Here is a 16,519-nt window from a genome sequence, read left to right as displayed (position 1 = left end):
GTTTCACAAATCATTGAAAAAGACGAAAACAAACCAAATGCAATCTATTTGCATAAACCTTTTTATTTATTAGCATTAGCATTTTCTGTACACTGATTACAGTTTGTGGTCCTCAGGGTGGTAGAGCTCACTCATCAGCCGGTAGATGTAAGAGGGAGCGTTGCCGCCGATGTTAGAGATGAACAGAGTGATGAGTTCAGGAGGTACGTAGTCGAACACTGGGCAGTGCACGTTCACCTTGGATAGAATCTCTCCTATAGAGACAAACAGAGGTCAGAATCTCTCCTACAGAGACAAACAGAGGTCAGAATCTCTCCTACAGAGACAAACACATAGAGATCAGAATCTCTCCTACAGAAACAGAGTAAAGTCACATGTTGAACACAGGGCAGTGCACGTTCACCTTGGATAGAATCTCTCCTATAGAAACAAACAGAGTAAAGTCACATGTTGAACACAGGGCAGTGCACGTTCACCTTGGATATAATCTCTCCTATAGAAACAGAGTAAAGTCACATGTTGAACACAGGGCAGTGCACGTTCACCTTGGATAGAATCTCTCCTATAGAGACAAACAGAGGTCAGAATCTCTCCTACAGAGACAAACAGAGGTCAGAATCTCTCCTACAGAGACAAACACATAGAGATCAGAATCTCTCCTACAGAGACAAACAGACAGAGGTCAGAATCTCTCCTACAGAGACAAACAGAGATCAGAATCTCTCCTACAGAGACAAACAGATAGAGATCAGAATCTCTCCTACAGAGACAAACAGAGGTCAGAATCTCTCCTACAGAGACAAACACATAGAGATCAGAATCTCTCCTACAGAGACAAACAGAGGTCAGAATCTCTACGACAGAGACAAACAGACAGAGGTCAGAATCTCTCCTACAGAGACAAACAGAGGTCAGAATCTCTCCTACAGAGACAAACAAATGAGGACATTTTCTTTTTAATCAGTCATTTAATCAGTCTTTTACACAGACAAAGCGTTGATTACCTCTGGTGTTACAGACACTTTGGTAAAGAGTCTCAAGAGTATAAAACATTGAAATAAGTTCTCAATTAAAGTACTACCTGCTGTGAAGGGAAGCACCTCGTGTGGGGAGACAAACTTATGGAACGTGTCCTCTTCATTGGGAAACTGAGAACAGGAAGACAACTATTAATGTTATTCAATGATAAGGAGCTTTCAGGTGAAGAAATGGCTCACTGACATCCACTGACATTTATAAAGCCTCTTCTTACATCAGCTGATATCACAAAGTGCTGTACAGAAACCCAGCCTAAAACCCCCAAACAGCAAGCAATGCAGGCGTAGAAGCACGGTGGCTAAGGGGAAAAGCTCCCTGGAAAAGGCCAGAATATGGTTGTGAATACCTGAGGAGAGAGCTTGAACATGGGAGCACAGATGATGAGCGGAGTAGAGTGGTGCCTGGCTGCTAGAGCTACAGAGTGGGTTCCGTTGACCGCCCGGAGCCCGCCATTGGCCAGAACCGTCTGTGTGCCGATGATGACCTGTAAACCCCCACAACTGGTCTATTAACAGTAGTCAAGCTATCAATAGTTTAGAGAGAGCAACATCACAGTAAAAACAACAACAACAACAGTCAAACTCACCTTATTCACTCGGGACATCACTGCAAATATGGCAGCATCTGCTATTACAGTGGTCTCAATGCCCACTTTGGAGAGCCCTGTAGCCATTTCATGACCCTTGGGAGAGGGACAAAGGTCATTACTGTAGCATATTAAATCATGAAATATTATGGAGAGAAGAAATTAATTAAATAGATGCCTGCTTCCTTTAGCACTACTGTATATACATATAGATAGATAGAAGGATGGAGGGATGGATAGAGGGAGGCAGGCAGGGAGGGATGATGGATGGATAGAGGAAGGGAGGGATGATGGATGGATAGAGGGAGGGAGGGATGATGGATGGATAGAGGAAGGGAGGGATGATGGATGGATAGAGGGAGGGAGGGATGATGGATGGATAGAGGCAGGTATGATGGATGGATAGAGGCAGGTATGATGGATGGATAGAGGCAGGGATGATGGAGGGAGGGATGATGAAGGGAGGTAGGGATGATGAATCGATAGAGGGATAATGGATGGATAGGGGGAGGGATGATGGATGGATAGAGGCAGGTATGATGGATGGATAGAGGCAGGGATGATGGAGGGAGGGATGATGGAGGGAGGGAGGTAGGGATGATGAATTGATAGAGGGATGATGGATGGATAGAGGGAGGGATGATGGATGGATAGAGGCAGAGATGATGGATAGAGGGAGGGAGGGATGATGGATGATAGAGGGAGGGATGATGGATGGATAGAGGCAGAGATGATGGATAGAGGGAGGGAGGGATGATGGATGATAGAGGGAGGGATGATGGATGGATAGAGGCAGAGATGATGGATAGAGGGAGGGAGGGATGATGGATGGATAGAGGCAGGGATGATGGATGGATGAAGGGATGATAGATAGAGGCATGCAGGGAGAGAGGGGCCGATAGGGATGGAGGTATAGTTGGATGGTGGGTTGATGGGAGTGACTCAGGGATGAAAGGATGGCGTATACCTGGCAGAAGGGGGCACACTCGGCCACGATGACGTGGAACTTGCGTTTCCTCGCTGCGTCTTTGAGGAAGGCCTCGACGGTGCGCGAGCGGCCGACAGTCATGATGACCTCGTTGGAGTGGATGTGCTCCAGGGCCTGCATGGCGATGTTGTCTGTGGTGCCATCTGGGAGAGAGGAAGACGACAAGAAGGAGAATATAACAGTAAGCTCAGTGCTGCTTGACCAAGGACAATATTCTCATAGGATCTTTAGGAATAAGCAGTGTACAGATTACAAGCACTAGAGAACAGGGGGGGGGGCTGAAAGGGGACTTCAGCTAAATGCCAACTAACGTCCTCCAGATGAAACAGAGATACAGTCTGAGATGTTATTTTCCTTATGCTTCAGTTAAGCGACATGATTATATCTCCCTCACTAACTTTAAGCATCAGCTATTAGAGCAGCTCACATATCATTGCACCTGTACATAGTCCATCTGTAAATAGCCCATCCAACTACCTCATCCCCATATTGTTATTTACTTTTTGCTCCTTTGCACCCCAGTATCTCTACTTGCACATTCATCATCTGCACATCTATCACTCCAGTGTTTAATTGCTAAATTGTAATTATTTCGCCACTATGGCCTATTTATTGCCTCCCTAATCTTACTACATTTGCTCACATTGTATATAGACTTTTTCTACTGTATTATTGACTGTATGTTTTGTTTATTCCATGTGTAACTCTGTGTTGTTGTTTTTGTCGCACTGCTTTGCTTTATCTTGGCCAGAGGTCGCAATTGTAAATGAGAACTTGTTCTCAACCAGCCTACCTGGTTAAATAAAGGTGTTCTCAACTGGCCTACCTGGTTAAATAAAGGTGTTCTCAACTGGCCTACCTGGTTAAATAAAGGTGTTCTCAACTGGCCTACCTGGTTAAATAAAGGTGTTCTCAACTAGCCTACCTGGTTAAATAAAGGTGTTCTCAACTGGCCTACCTGGTTAAATAAAGGTGTTCTCAACTGGCCTACCTGGTTAAATAAAGGTGTTCTCAACTGGCCTACCTGGTTAAATAAAGGTGTTCTCAACTAGCCTACCTGGTTAAATAAAGGTGTCCTCAACTAGCCTACCTGGTTAAATAAAGGTGTTCTCAACTAGCCTACCTGGTTAAATAAAGGTGTTCTCAACTGGCCTACCTGGTTAAATAAAGGTGTTCTCAACTGGCCTACCTGGTTAAATAAAGGTGTTCTCAACTAGCCTACCTGGTTAAATAAAGGTGTTCTCAACTGGCCTACCTGGTTAAATAAAGGTGTTCTCAACTGGCCTACCTGGTTAAATAAAGGTGTTCTCAACTGGCCTACCTGGTTAAATAAAGGTGTTCTCAACTAGCCTACCTGGTTAAATAAAGGTGTTCTCAACTAGCCTACCTGGTTAAATAAAGGTGTTCTCAACTGGCCTACCTGGTTAAATAAAGGTGTTCTCAACTGGCCTACCTGGTTAAATAAAGGTGTTCTCAACTGGCCTACCTGGTTAAATAAAGGTGTTCTCAACTAGCCTACCTGGTTAAATAAAGTGTTCTCAACTAGCCTACCTGGTTAAATAAAGGTGTTCTCAACTAGCCTACCTGGTTAAATAAAGGTGTTCTCAACTAGCCTACCTGGTTAAATAAAGGTGTTCTCAACTGGCCTACCTGGTTAAATAAAGGTGTTCTCAACTGGCCTACCTGGTTAAATAAAGGTGTTCTCAACTGGCCTACCTGGTTAAATAAAGGTGTTCTCAACTGGCCTACCTGGTTAAATAAAGGTGTTCTCAACTGGCCTACCTGGTTAAATAAAGGTGTTCTCAACTGGCCTACCTGGTTAAATAAAGATGTTCTCAACTAGCCTACCTGGTTAAATAAAGGTGTTCTCAACTGGCCTACCTGGTTAAATAAAGGTGTTCTCAACTGGCCTACCTGGTTAAATAAAGGTGTTCTCAACTGGCCTACCTGGTTAAATAAAGGTGTTCTCAACTGGCCTACCTGGTTAAATAAAAGGTGAAATTAAATAAATGAAAAAGCTTAACAGCTGCTGGAGAGTATTTGATATCGGTTGGTGTTAATATATGTGTGTGCCATCAGTGAGAATCTTACCCAGCTCTGTGAGGAGTTCATTGATGGCCTCTATGACGTTGGCTTTGAGATGAACAAAGTGTTGTCTGAAGTTCTCCTCACTCAGCTCCCCTGCCGTCAGCAGCTTGTGGAGGGACTCCTGCTGCTCGGTCTCCTCACTGCTACCACGGGACCTGAGGAAACAAGCAAAACATAGTTGACATGAGAAGAGATTGACAAGCTGGGTATATTTCAATTGAAATGACCATAGAACAACAAGACATTGTACAGATGGTAGCTTTAACATGAGTAGAGTGGCAACTGAGAGATCGTCAACAAGTCCATCTATTACATAATTAACCAGATTCTGTTTAGCTAACGTTCCACTCGCTGTACTCCATGGCATATGCTCAAAAATATGTTTAGCATGACAGGGTTGGTAAGGAGTGGAACGATAGCTAAACAGATTGGTATGATATGGACAACCATAACAAGGGTATCAGACACCAGATGAACAACGTTGATTACAAACCGTCAGCCTGTTCTTTGAAGGAATATTCCCCAGAATCCCCCATCTCTCTCACCTGGCATACTCCTCCCTGATGATCTTGAGCACGCGCCGTACCATGTTGCCCACGGTGGTCTCGGACGGTTGGGCGGCCGTCATTCTCCTTCCCTCATTGCGAATGATCTCCATCAGGTCACCTGTTATGACATACAAGAGGATTTCTTTGTCACGCGTCATTCCAGGTAAGTGAATAGAGAAACAGTAATGGAGTTGTTTTGTAGGAACCAACTCCATATTATTCACGTTTTTTTAAGGGGTTTCGGATAAAACGCTGAAAATAAAGTCTGTGGTAAACACAGGCTTAGGATATCTTATATGCTTTGTTATAATAGAATCTTTATTAGCTAACTTCACTTTTTGTCAATTTTGAAGAATTTATGTAATGATAAATGTAAAAATTCATAAAGGTCATGTTAACTGACTGGTATTATCGCATAGAACAAAATGTAGAAGACCTCCTAAACCTGTGTTAACCTCTGACCTTATTTTCGGCATGTATCATTTATTCCCCATAGGGATGGCTGGACGAGCCAGAGATAACTTATTTCCGGGTTTTAGGACCACAAATTGGCGCGCTCTATTATCAAAGACTTTTAGAAATAACTCAAGATAGACCACAGCCTGTCGTTTCCAATGGGAGCAAATTAAATTATAGTGGTCAGAATAGGCAAGGAGATGGTGAGCTCCTATTGGCGCGTTCTAGCATTTATTTGCATATTTCCGTTAGGTAACGACTACTATATGAAGTGCGGGTGTTCATTAACTTTATTCACCCTTGCTCTCTTAAACAATGCCATTTTTTTAAACTTTGGCAAAGGTTAAAGTCAAAGTCTGAAGTTAAAGTCTGTTTTGGAAACAGAAAACTGTATAGAGTTCAAATGTTTAACGATGAGAAAATTAGCAGAATTTCGGACAAAATCCATTTCGCTCCATATTCTCCCACTGGGCTTCCTCTCATCACCATATTTGGTAGTGAGTAGAAACGTCAAGCGGATGCTTCACATTTTTAAGCCGGTGAAATATCTGTGCTATTATGTTCAGACATAACACCATTGACCAGTTTCAAAATTGCATCAGCTTTTCGTGGCTGTTCAGATTTTGACAGCTGGCTAAAGTTACTATCACAATGCGTCGGATAGCGGATAAAACGTTGGTCACAAATGTCAAATGTAATTTACAAAAACACTTATAGCTAGCTTGAGAACTAGAAAACCATTAATCTAGCCATCGAATAAACTAGCTAGAGTGCAGCTGTTATAACGTGTACCTGCGCTGCTCCATCGTGCTTGGGCTGTTATTCTCCGAAGCAAATATGTGGTTTCTCTGGCCATTTCCCCCGACCCTCGGAGGGGTCCTGTCCCACTGCCTCCCCGCTTTAAATCGGCAAGAAAAGCCTCGATTCGTTCCGTAAGATCTGTTTCCTTGTCTGCCCCAGGCATATTGTTTTTTAAATTCACTTGCTAGATGCTGTATAAAAAACTATTTGATGTTGTCACACATTTACTGAAGAGCGAAATTGAACCGGAACTACATTGTGCGTGAAGGAAGGCGCTTCCGGGTCATTACATTAGTCCAATGCTGATTGGACCAAATGATTAGAAACGCACATCTTGCAATATTTTCATAGATTTCATAATTTATTCATAATCATTTTACATTATTAGGTAGACAGTAACAAGTAGACAGTACTCGTGTAACCTTTATAAAATGATGTATATTATATCGCTCCATCTTCATCTTTTATAAATATATATGATCCACTTATGAAGATGCCATAATGACAAAGATGTTTAGAACCAAGCAGGAGCTAGTGAGATCCTGGTGGTGCCTTAGGGAACTCCTCCTCTGTGAAGCGCTTGTGCAGTAACTCAATTCACCCATGCACTCTTTCTAAACAAAGCTCTTTGTAGAAACGTTGGCAAAGTCTGAAAAATGCACTCCACTGATACATATTTTAGTTCTGGAAACAGAAAGCTATATGGACTTAAAATGTTTAAATCGACGAGAACATGCAGAATGTCGGCTAAAACCCACTGCCGGACACTTGGCTTCCTCTCATCACCATATTTGGTAGTGAGTGGAAACGCCAACTGGATTTTTCACATTTACACATCTGGTGAAATATTTGGCTCATTGTTCTGTGATAATGCTGCGTGAATGTCCTTTGGTCATCCCATCACAAAATCTCAGGCAACATTTTTTTTGTAAATCCATCCAATATTTTATTGAATAAAAGCCTAACACAAACCTTTTCCAAATTGATCTCAATCAACATAGAAATCATTGACTGAAAACATAGAAAATGTTCACTGTTAAAAAAAAAAATGGATGTACCCCACATAATTGATTAATGCAGTAGCTTAATGACAGTGACAAAAAAAAAATTGTTGGAATATCTTTTAACCAACTCCAAACCCTCATGTAAACCAGACCCCATAATTATCTCCGAAAGAATGTTGGATGGATCTTGAAAGCCTGGTCGCAGATCGGTGTGTACTCTTACTACCTCAATTGCCGTCCTTGTCACGCCAAACCTGACAAGGAGTTGCCATGATAACACAAAGAGTGTGACACTCAGGCTAGGATCTTGGATGTTAAGTGTTGTAATTTTAAATCGATCCCCAAAATCAATGAGCAATAGCCTGGTCCCAGATCTGTTTGTGTTGTCTTGCTTTGTCAACTCCCATTGGCAAAAACACAGATCTGGGACCAGGCTAAAGAAGCAAATCATTTCCCCTGAAATTGCAAAACAAAAAAAACAATACACTAGCCTGCTCAAATGGAACACATCCAAAGGAAGAGTTAGGATATTTTCCATGTTACTACAAAACTACCACCGATGCAAAGCTGGCATGTAAAATGGCACTACAATCCTACTATCCTGATGTTGACGATAGTATACATGTCGGCCCTTTTTTAAAGTAACAAAAGGTTTGACATGCATTTGTGAGTCAGGTTCTAATAGCCAGATTCAAGGTTTCTCAAAAGAGGAAGAGCACTTCATACAGGGAACTACTACTGGACTTAAAACACATTCAGATGGCAATGTAGATGCCTGGCTGTTATCTTTTGTACATCTTAAAATAAAATAAAAACGTAAGAACTAGCAACAAAGTGTTCTTCTAGAAATGACCTAGTTTTCAAAATTATATTTACCGCATCCAAAAATTACAGCCTAATTCCCTAAATAGTGCACTACTTTTAACCAGGGCCCAATGCACTTTATATGGAATAGGGTGCCATTTAAGACAACCAACCATTCATTCCCTGATAACTTATGAAACCCTCTCCACCAAAAATACCTGCCATGCATTTACAGAATCAAAACAAACTAATAAAAGACGCTGTCAAATTTAGTTACCAAACACGTATTCAAATGAATTAACCGACAAAGCACAGAAGTTCATTGGTTGCCATAGTTTCTCTCTTTTGAGTTACATCACATTCCACCTGCTGTCCAATAAAGGCTTCACTTAAAAAGGTACATCTCAAATGGCACCCTATTGCAATACTTTAGACCAGAGCCCTATGGGACCTGGTCTAAAGTAGTCCACTATAATAGGGAATAGGGTGCCGTTTTGGCGACGCCCAGCACACTATAGCCTTTAGCTCGCTTGGCATGGCCAAGACTTTGTACAACGATATAAAAGGGCCATAGACATTCTCTCAAGGGGGGCAACCATTCATCCCAACAAAATAAAATAAAAACATAACTCCAAATCAAACTGTACACATTAAATGACAATCTGAGAAATGTCAATTAGAAACAACACATGGAACATTCTCGCTCTCTGATGATAAATCTGTGTATATTCTACATTTCTACCGGTATCTTTAAAAAAAAAAAAAATTTTGAATAATTTCACTCTGCTGAATGAGCCACAGGTGTGTATAGTTTTCAGAGAATAGGCTACCCCTTGGTGCCGTCTGACACCACCGAAACTAGTAGAGTTGTTTTGTCATTATTGGATAGGTCCGAAACGGTGCCCTGGTTATTCCCTGTATAATGCACAACTTTTGACTAGAGTCTACGGGCTTTCGGGCAAAAACTTCAGCCTATGGAGGCTCTGGTCAAAAGTAGTTCACTATACAGGGTGTCATTTTGGACAAAGCATAGTCCGAGGAGGGTGAATGTTGATCGGGTAGCATTTGGCTGCTCCCCCTGGGCGGAGTGGTGATGCCTCTCTACTCAATCAGCTTCTTCGCCTTGAAGAAGCGCCGCAGGTAGAAGACCTGCCAGGTGGCCAAGCCAATCAGACAGCACATAGAGAAGATGCTGAAGTACAGGACGCGTGTGTTGGTGGACTCTGGAAGAAAGAGAACAGAGTTAGAAATACATCCATACATACATACATACATACGACTATGCATTAGAATAATCACATGTATAACTTGAAATTCTGCATAAAAATATGTATTGATGGTCAAGGGAAGATTTCTCAAAATGGACGGACCGAGAAGTTCACAATCACACACAACACAAGTCCATGTCAGACTAGTAAATGTAGTAAACTGTGCTCTTCTTACCGTTGGTATCCCTCATCTCCTCCTCCCTCCTCTTCATGTAGGCAAAGTCATTGACGATGGACTCGGATAGGTCCTCCAGTCGCCTTAGCTCCACCTCCAGGGGCTTCAGCTTCTCCACTTTGGCGATCTGAGTGGACGAGAGAGCCGTCAATCAACAAAAAAAAAACAATGCAACGCCACAATTCACCCCTTGCCGGTAGGCGTTTATTTGTGTATTGGATTGGATTTCCATTGGACAGTGCAGCAGGAAAGGGATGAACATTTATAAATCAGGAAATTCCAGATGGAAGCTTGGACTGTGCTGGACTGTGTCCCAGTTTGTCCAGTAGGTGTCACTCTCGAGCTGTGCAGTAGCAGTGCCAGTGTTCCCAGTAGTTCAAGATGAACAGGAACACAATGCAATCTGGCCTGGAGTGCAGAACACTTTACCCCTCCTCTCTCTAGTTTGACAGAATTTCTCTTCCCACAAGCTACAGCTAAAACATATAAACTCAGCAACTGTGTTTTTCAGAGTCAGTAGAAAGGCATCTTTGGTGTCCTAAGTTTTCATAACTCTGACCTAATTGCCTACCTGTCTGTAAGCTTGTTAGTGTCTTATCGACCGTTCCACAGGTGCATGTTCATTAATTGTTTATGGTTCATTGAACACGCTTGGGAAACAGTGTTTAAACCCTTTACAATGAAGATCTGTGAAGTTATTTTAATTTTTTTGAATTATCTTTGAAAGACAGGGTCCTGAAAAAAGCGATGTTTCTTTTTTTTGCTGAGTTTATAAAGAAATTGGATCAGGACAATATTGAAACAATTCTGTATTTTGGCTAGGGGATAGGGCAGTTTCAAATATATATATACGAATGGAGGATGTCAGAAAAACAGGAAAATCACATTTCTCAACCAATTAAATCAAATAAATAAATTATGTCGTATTCCATTGGAAATGATGTACTTCTGGTTTACCAAAACACAATGATGTTGACGGTCTAATCGAGGCGTAAGAAAAATAGAGAACAAGTGAAATCAAGCTGACCAGACAGACCAGGTGACCAGACGGACCAGACAGACGTCACAGTAGCAGGCCATTGCGTTGGTTACAGACAAGACAGGGATTCTAGCCAACTTGCACTTCCTGGTTTCCTTGCCAACAAGGCTCTATTCCTTGCCAACAAGGCTCTACTCTAACTCCACACGTTGACGCTGCGTAGCTAAGTACGCATGTACTGTACAGTGTTCACCCACATAGGCATGCCCACATTAACACAGACACTGGCCTAGTCCTCCAACCCACGCATGAGCTTCGGGCTCAGTCAGTACGTGTGGGGTAGAGTGGATTATCAATTCACAATACAAGTCAGCAGAACAGTGTATGCAGTGTTTACTCTAGTGCCTTCAGAAAGTATTCACACCCCTTGACTTTGTCCACATTTTGTTGTTGTGTTACAGCCTGAATTTAAAATGAATTGTGTCACTGGCCTATACACCATACCCCTTAACGTCAAAGTATAATGTTTTTGGGTTGTTGTTTTTTTCAAACACAGATTCAATCGCAAAGCCCAGGTAGGTTTTCCAATGCCTTGTAAAAAAGGGCTCCTATTGGTAGATGGGTAAATCTACCAATAGGAGATCTAAGCAAGCAGACATTGAATATCCATTTGAGCATGGTGACGTTATTAATTACACTTTGGATGGTGTTACAATACACCCAGTCACTACAAAGATACAGGCGTCCTTCCTAACTCAGTTGCCGGAGAGGAAGGAAACTGCTCAGGGATTTAACCATGAGGCCAATGGTGACTTTAAAACACTTACAGAGTTTAATGGCTGTGATAGGAGAAAACTGAGGATGTATCAACAATATTGTAGTTACTCCACAATACTAACCTAAATGACAGAGTGAGAAGAAGGAAGCCTGTACAGAATACAAATATTCCAAAACATACAATAAAATAATACTGCAAAAAATGTGGCAAAGAAATTATCTTTATGACCTAAATACAAAGTGTTATGTTTGGGGCAAGTCTATATTTTCAAACAAGGTGGTGGCTGCATCATTTCATGGGTATGCTTGTCATCGTTAAGGACTAGGGAGCTGTTTTTATTTTTTAATTTAAGGAATGGAATAGAGCTAAGCACAGGAAAAATCCTAGAGGAAAAACTTGGTTCAGTCTGCTTTCCAACAGACACTGGGAGATGAATTCCCCTTTCAGCAGGACAATGAACTAAACAAAGCCAAATCTACACTGGAGTGTCCAAGAAGACAGTGAATATTCCCGAGTGGCCGACAGGCATCAAATTAAGTCTTTTTTTGCTCCACCAGCCACTGTGGGAAGTAGATTATTATTACTTTTTTTTTTTTTTTTTTTGAATTTTACCCCTTTTTCTCCCCAATTTCGTGGTATCCAATTGTTGTAGTAGCTACTATCTTGTCTCATCGCTACAACTCCCGTACGGGCTCGGGAGAGACGAAGGCTGAATGTCATGCGTCCTCCGATACACAACCCAACCAGCCGCACTGCTTCTTAACACAGCGCGCATCCAACCCGGAAGCCAGCCGCACCAATGAGTCAGAGGCTACACCGTGCACCCGGCAACCTTGGTTAGCGCGCACTGCGCCCGGCCCGCCACAGGAGTCGCTGGTGCGCGATGAGACAAGGACATCCCTACCGACCAAGCCCTCCCCTAACCCGGGCGACGCTAGGTCAATTGTGCGTCGCCCCACGGACCTCCCGGTCGCGGCCGGTTACGACAGAGCCTGGGCGCGAACCCAGGGACTCTGATGGCACAGCTGGCGCTGCAGTACAGCGCCCTTAACCACTGCGCCACCCGGGAGGCCTCAGAGGGGCTTCTTTAAACAATTTCAACTGTCATGTAACATTTCCTAGACATTTCCCAGCAGCGGTACCAGCAGCAGTACCAGCGACTCACCTCTTCATAGTTCTTGGCCTCCACTCCGTGCTTCATGTCCAGATTAAGCAGCTGGTCGGGGATCCTCCCAGTTCCTGGGTGACAGAACAAATACATTATTTACTACATTTACCAGGCATGGATGGCTTTACTCAGCTCATTCAATAACAGCAAGCAATAAAACAAGTTGGAAGGACTCCTTCCAGTCACATGGACTGTGTTTGGCAGGACAATGTTTTGTTTCATTCAGATAGAAATATGCTACGTAGCGCAAACAATGTTCCCATTTCTATCTGAAACATTTAACAGAGTTTGGGTACTGAATGTGACCCAGCTATAAACCTCACCCGTCATAACTTATCACCTGCTGCTTCATTTAATTATTGGTTGCTGACTGACTGGCCTCCATTTAGTGTTTAAACAGAGTAGTGTTCTCAGAACCCTGACCCAAATTTAGCATGTTTTGGCCAGCTATAGCCTGAAATCCAGAACAGATGGGTACTCAGGCAAATCTGTCAACAAATGACTACTTGTGGAGTAACGCAGTTAGGCGAACAATTGCATTGAACAATGCCTGCTCCTTGCAAACATTTAGGTTAAAGATTACCATCACTTTAAGCACCACAAAATAAATACTATGCACTTTGACTTACCCATGGGCGATTTGCTCTCAAAGCACACTTCAAACATGTCATAATCCTCTGTCGTGAAGGCAAACTTTCCTTTCGTTGCACCTTCCTTTGAGTATAGGATGTGTCCCGACGAGTCTGTGATCTAACGTTAAACACACGTGATATAGTACAACAACATAAAAAGCAGAAAATACAACACGTGTATTGACAGCTGGTGCATGAGTGTTGCAACGGGCAATGTTTATACCCAATGGCGTGTAAATATAAATTATAGACTTGTATGATTATGATTTGTAGGAGTTTGTCAACGTCTTATTCTAACCCTGCATCCACTTTGTTGACATCATGAGCAAGATTATACTGCATGCTAGCATCGCTAGCTAACTTAGTAGCTACACGTTTCACAGAGTGGATGAGGGGAGTTAAGACTGACGTGTAACATCCTGAAATTAGTTTTCACCATCTCAACTGGTACTAAACATTGAAATAAAATAATTAAGTTGAAATACCTTTTACGTATTTAATATTATACACACTTTGTTTGCTAAAAAAAAAAAAGTACAATTCTGCTATTTCAATTAAAACCCATTTAAAAGCGCAAGAACCAGGAAGGACCTGTCACAGGCCCAATCAGGCTAACATTTAGCTACCAGGCTAACATTTAGCTACCAGGCTAACATTTAGCTACCAGGCTAACATTTAGCTACCAGGCTAACATTTAGCTACCAGGCTAACATTTAGCTACCAGGCTAACATTTAGCTACCAGGCTAACATTTAGCTACCAGGCTAACATTTAGCTACCAGGCTAATATTTAGCTACCAGGCTAACATTAGCTACCAGGCTAACATTTAGCTACCAGGCTAACATTAGTTAGCAAGATAACAGCAGCTGTCAACAAGACGTTTAGCTAGCCAGCTGTTATGAATAGCAATTTATATGAACACGGTTGCATTTCCACGTATTGTTTTAAAGTCACTTCTCATCAAAAAATGATATGAACAAACTGCGTGTGGGCCTTTCAATGTAAATAACAATTAGTAGCTAGTTAGTTTAGCTTAGCCGTCAGTACCGTTATTGCAACAGCATCAAACTCACCTTCAGGTTGGTCTTTGTGTTGGACTGGTCGCTGATTTCATACTCCCCCGTGACCAGCACGTCTTTGTGGATCTCTTCCCGTAAACATTTCCTTGAATTCACCGGTAAAAAGAATGAAATTGATAATACCGATTCAATGAGAACCGGTAAAAGAAGCAGGGTAGCGAACCGAGCCATGGCTACTAGCCGAAATAAACATGCGCAACAGCTTAGAAAGCTACTGCAGTTTGAGTTGCCTCGGATCTCTCCATAGCGCCGCAACGCAAAGGAGGTCTGTGAGGGACCAAATGGAAGGATGTTACCACAGCCACAAAGTCTAAATGGGTTACATCTTACAAATGTATTCAAGGATGGAGTTATGCATGAGGTTATAAACGTGGTTAAGGGTAGGGTTCATATCAAGGTTAGGTTTAAATCATAGTTTAAAAAGATAACTTGTAGAAATTGGGTTAATTACTTTGTGGCTGTGGTAACTAGTGACAACCGTGGATGGACAGATGGATGGATCGATAGACAGATAGATTACACAATAACCTAACCAGACAGTACAGTAAATGTTTAATCCTCAACAGCATTATATAACAGGCCATATCACATTCACAGATACTGAGGTATTCTGAAGATCCCAAGTGCCATTAACCACATGTTTTATGTTATTTAACCACTATTTATTTAGGTTATATATTGCCACAATAGATCTGGATTGGGGCCAATTCCATTTCAATTCCAGACAATTCAGAAAGACTGAATTGACTGAAATTGAAACGGAATTGAGCCCGACCCTTCAAAAAAAGGCTCATGAACAGATTCTTACCCCCAAGCCATAAGACTGCTAAACAAGGCTGCCAAATAGGTAACCAAAATGCTACCTGCATTGACTCTTCTTTGACTCTATGCACACACACTAGACTACCCACACACTCACACATACTTACACTGACACTCCAACACATACATACACACACACACTCACTGTTGGCACACCGTCACCACACACACACTTCCACATTCATCACATACGCTGCTGCTACTGTCTATTATCTATCCTGTTGCCTAGTCGCTTTACCCCCTACCTATATGTACATATCCACCTTAATTACCTCGCACCTCGCACATCGGCTCAGTACTGGTAACCCATGTATATAGCCAAGTTATCATCGGTTCAGTACTGGTACTACGTGTACGGTGTATATAGCCAAGCTATCATTGCTCATTGTGTATTTATTCCTCGTGTAACACATTTTTTTTCTACTATTATTATTTCAATTGTTTTATTGTATTCTGCATTGTTGGGAAGGGCCTGTAAATAAGCATGTCACTGTTAGTCTACGCCTGTTGTTTACCAAGCATGTGACAATAAACATTTTATTTTATTTTATTCTTCTGGCAAAATGCGACGTACATGAAACTGATGTGCCATTTCTACCTGAGTCATAGATAAATCTACTGACCTGCCTCTATAGAGCCATAGATAAATCTACTGACCTGCCTCTATAGAGCCATAGATAAATCTACTGACCTGCCTCTATAGAGCCATAGATACATCTACTGACCTGCCTCTATAGAGCCATAGATAAATCTACTGACCTGCCTCTATAGAGTCATAGATAAATCTACTGACCTGCCTCTATAGAGCCATAGATAAATCTACTGACCTGCCTCTATAGAGCCATAGATAAATCTACTGACCTGCCTCTATAGTCATAGATAAATCTACTGACCTGCCTCTATAGAGTCATAGATAAATCTACTGACCTGCCTCTATAGAGTCATAGATAAATCTACTGACCTGCCTCTATAGAGTCATAGATAAATCTACTGACCTGCCTCTATAGAGCCATCGATCAAGCTACTGACCTGCCTCTATAGAGCCATCGATCAAGCTACTGACCTGCATCTATAGAGCCATAGATAAATCTACTGACCTGCCTCTATAGAGCCATAGATAAATCTACTGACCTGCCTCTATAGAGCCATCGATCACGCTACTGACCTGCATCTATAGAGCCATAGATAAAGTTACTGACCTGCCTCTATAGAGTCATAGATAAATCTACTGACCTGCCTCTATAGAGCCATCGATCAAGCTACTGACCTGCCTCTATAGAGCCATCGATCAAGCTACTGACCTGC

General features: G+C 42.1%; 3 protein-coding genes across 7 annotated transcripts in view; 1 reads left to right on the top strand and 2 right to left on the bottom strand.

Annotated features, from left to right (window-relative positions):
* The window catches only part of LOC139407428 (zinc finger CCCH-type containing 14), a 34,316-nt gene extending 22,198 nt beyond the window's left edge, over positions 1 to 12,118 (top strand). For 2 of the 3 annotated variants that reach the window (XR_011634103.1, XR_011634101.1), the window contains exon 19: positions 12,087 to 12,118. The gene's annotated coding sequence lies outside the window, so the exon portion shown is untranslated. The remainder of the gene's footprint in view (positions 1 to 12,086) is intronic. The other variant, XR_011634102.1, reaches the window with a different exon arrangement.
* On the bottom strand, positions 48 to 6,779 carry LOC139407898 (translation initiation factor eIF2B subunit beta-like). 2 transcript variants are annotated; one of them, XM_071151772.1, is made up of 8 exons: positions 6,497 to 6,779; positions 5,246 to 5,366; positions 4,704 to 4,855; positions 2,592 to 2,755; positions 1,625 to 1,720; positions 1,385 to 1,522; positions 1,082 to 1,148; positions 48 to 254 (listed from the first exon to the last, which is right to left on the bottom strand). In XM_071151772.1, exons 1-8 carry the CDS (start codon positions 6,666 to 6,668, stop codon positions 97 to 99), a joined length of 1,068 nt encoding a protein of 355 aa, XP_071007873.1. In that variant the 5' UTR covers positions 6,669 to 6,779; the 3' UTR covers positions 48 to 96. The 2 variants fall into 2 exon arrangements, with proteins under 2 accessions (XP_071007873.1, XP_071007874.1); XM_071151773.1 differs by lacking the exon at positions 48 to 254 and adding an exon at positions 498 to 562 and having other exon boundaries at positions 6,497 to 6,762.
* On the bottom strand, positions 7,426 to 14,665 carry LOC139407429 (transmembrane emp24 domain-containing protein 10-like). Of its 2 annotated transcripts, XR_011634104.1 has the most exons (6): positions 14,387 to 14,665; positions 13,311 to 13,431; positions 12,679 to 12,752; positions 9,757 to 9,883; positions 8,001 to 9,536; positions 7,426 to 7,871 (listed from the first exon to the last, which is right to left on the bottom strand). XR_011634104.1 is itself a non-coding variant. In XM_071151214.1 (5 exons), the coding sequence occupies exons 1-5, from the start codon at positions 14,561 to 14,563 to the stop codon at positions 9,415 to 9,417; spliced, it is 621 nt and encodes a 206-aa protein (XP_071007315.1). In that variant the 5' UTR covers positions 14,564 to 14,657; the 3' UTR covers positions 7,426 to 9,414. The 2 variants fall into 2 exon arrangements, 1 of the variants encoding a protein (XP_071007315.1); XM_071151214.1 differs by having other exon boundaries at positions 7,426 to 9,536; positions 14,387 to 14,657.
* Between the last annotated feature and the right edge of the window lie 1,854 nt (positions 14,666 to 16,519).

Source organism: Oncorhynchus clarkii, chromosome 4 (assembly GCF_045791955.1).
Source record: "Oncorhynchus clarkii lewisi isolate Uvic-CL-2024 chromosome 4, UVic_Ocla_1.0, whole genome shotgun sequence".
Classification (NCBI taxonomy): Eukaryota; Metazoa; Chordata; class Actinopteri; order Salmoniformes; family Salmonidae; genus Oncorhynchus; species Oncorhynchus clarkii.
Note: the sequence above shows the minus strand (reverse complement) of the source record. Positions and strands in the feature narration are given on the sequence as shown.

Excerpts from the sequence above, each read along its gene's own strand:
- LOC139407898 (XM_071151772.1), bottom strand. The coding sequence starts at position 6,668 with ATGCCTGGGGCAGACAAGGAAACAGATCTTACGGAACGAATCGAGGCT. Across the intron at positions 4,856-5,245 it reads ATCAGGGAGGAGTATGCCAG|GTCCCGTGGTAGCAGTGAGG; the intron begins GTGAGAGAGATG and ends TTGTTTCCTCAG. Across the intron at positions 2,756-4,703 it reads TGAACTCCTCACAGAGCTGG|ATGGCACCACAGACAACATC; the intron begins GTAAGATTCTCA and ends CCTCTCTCCCAG.
- LOC139407429 (XM_071151214.1), bottom strand. The coding sequence starts at position 14,563 with ATGGCTCGGTTCGCTACCCTGCTTCTTTTACCGGTTCTCATTGAATCG. Across the intron at positions 13,432-14,386 it reads ACACAAAGACCAACCTGAAG|ATCACAGACTCGTCGGGACA; the intron begins GTGAGTTTGATG and ends GTTTAACGTTAG. Across the intron at positions 12,753-13,310 it reads TGAGAGCAAATCGCCCATGG|GAACTGGGAGGATCCCCGAC; the intron begins GTAAGTCAAAGT and ends TCTGTCACCCAG.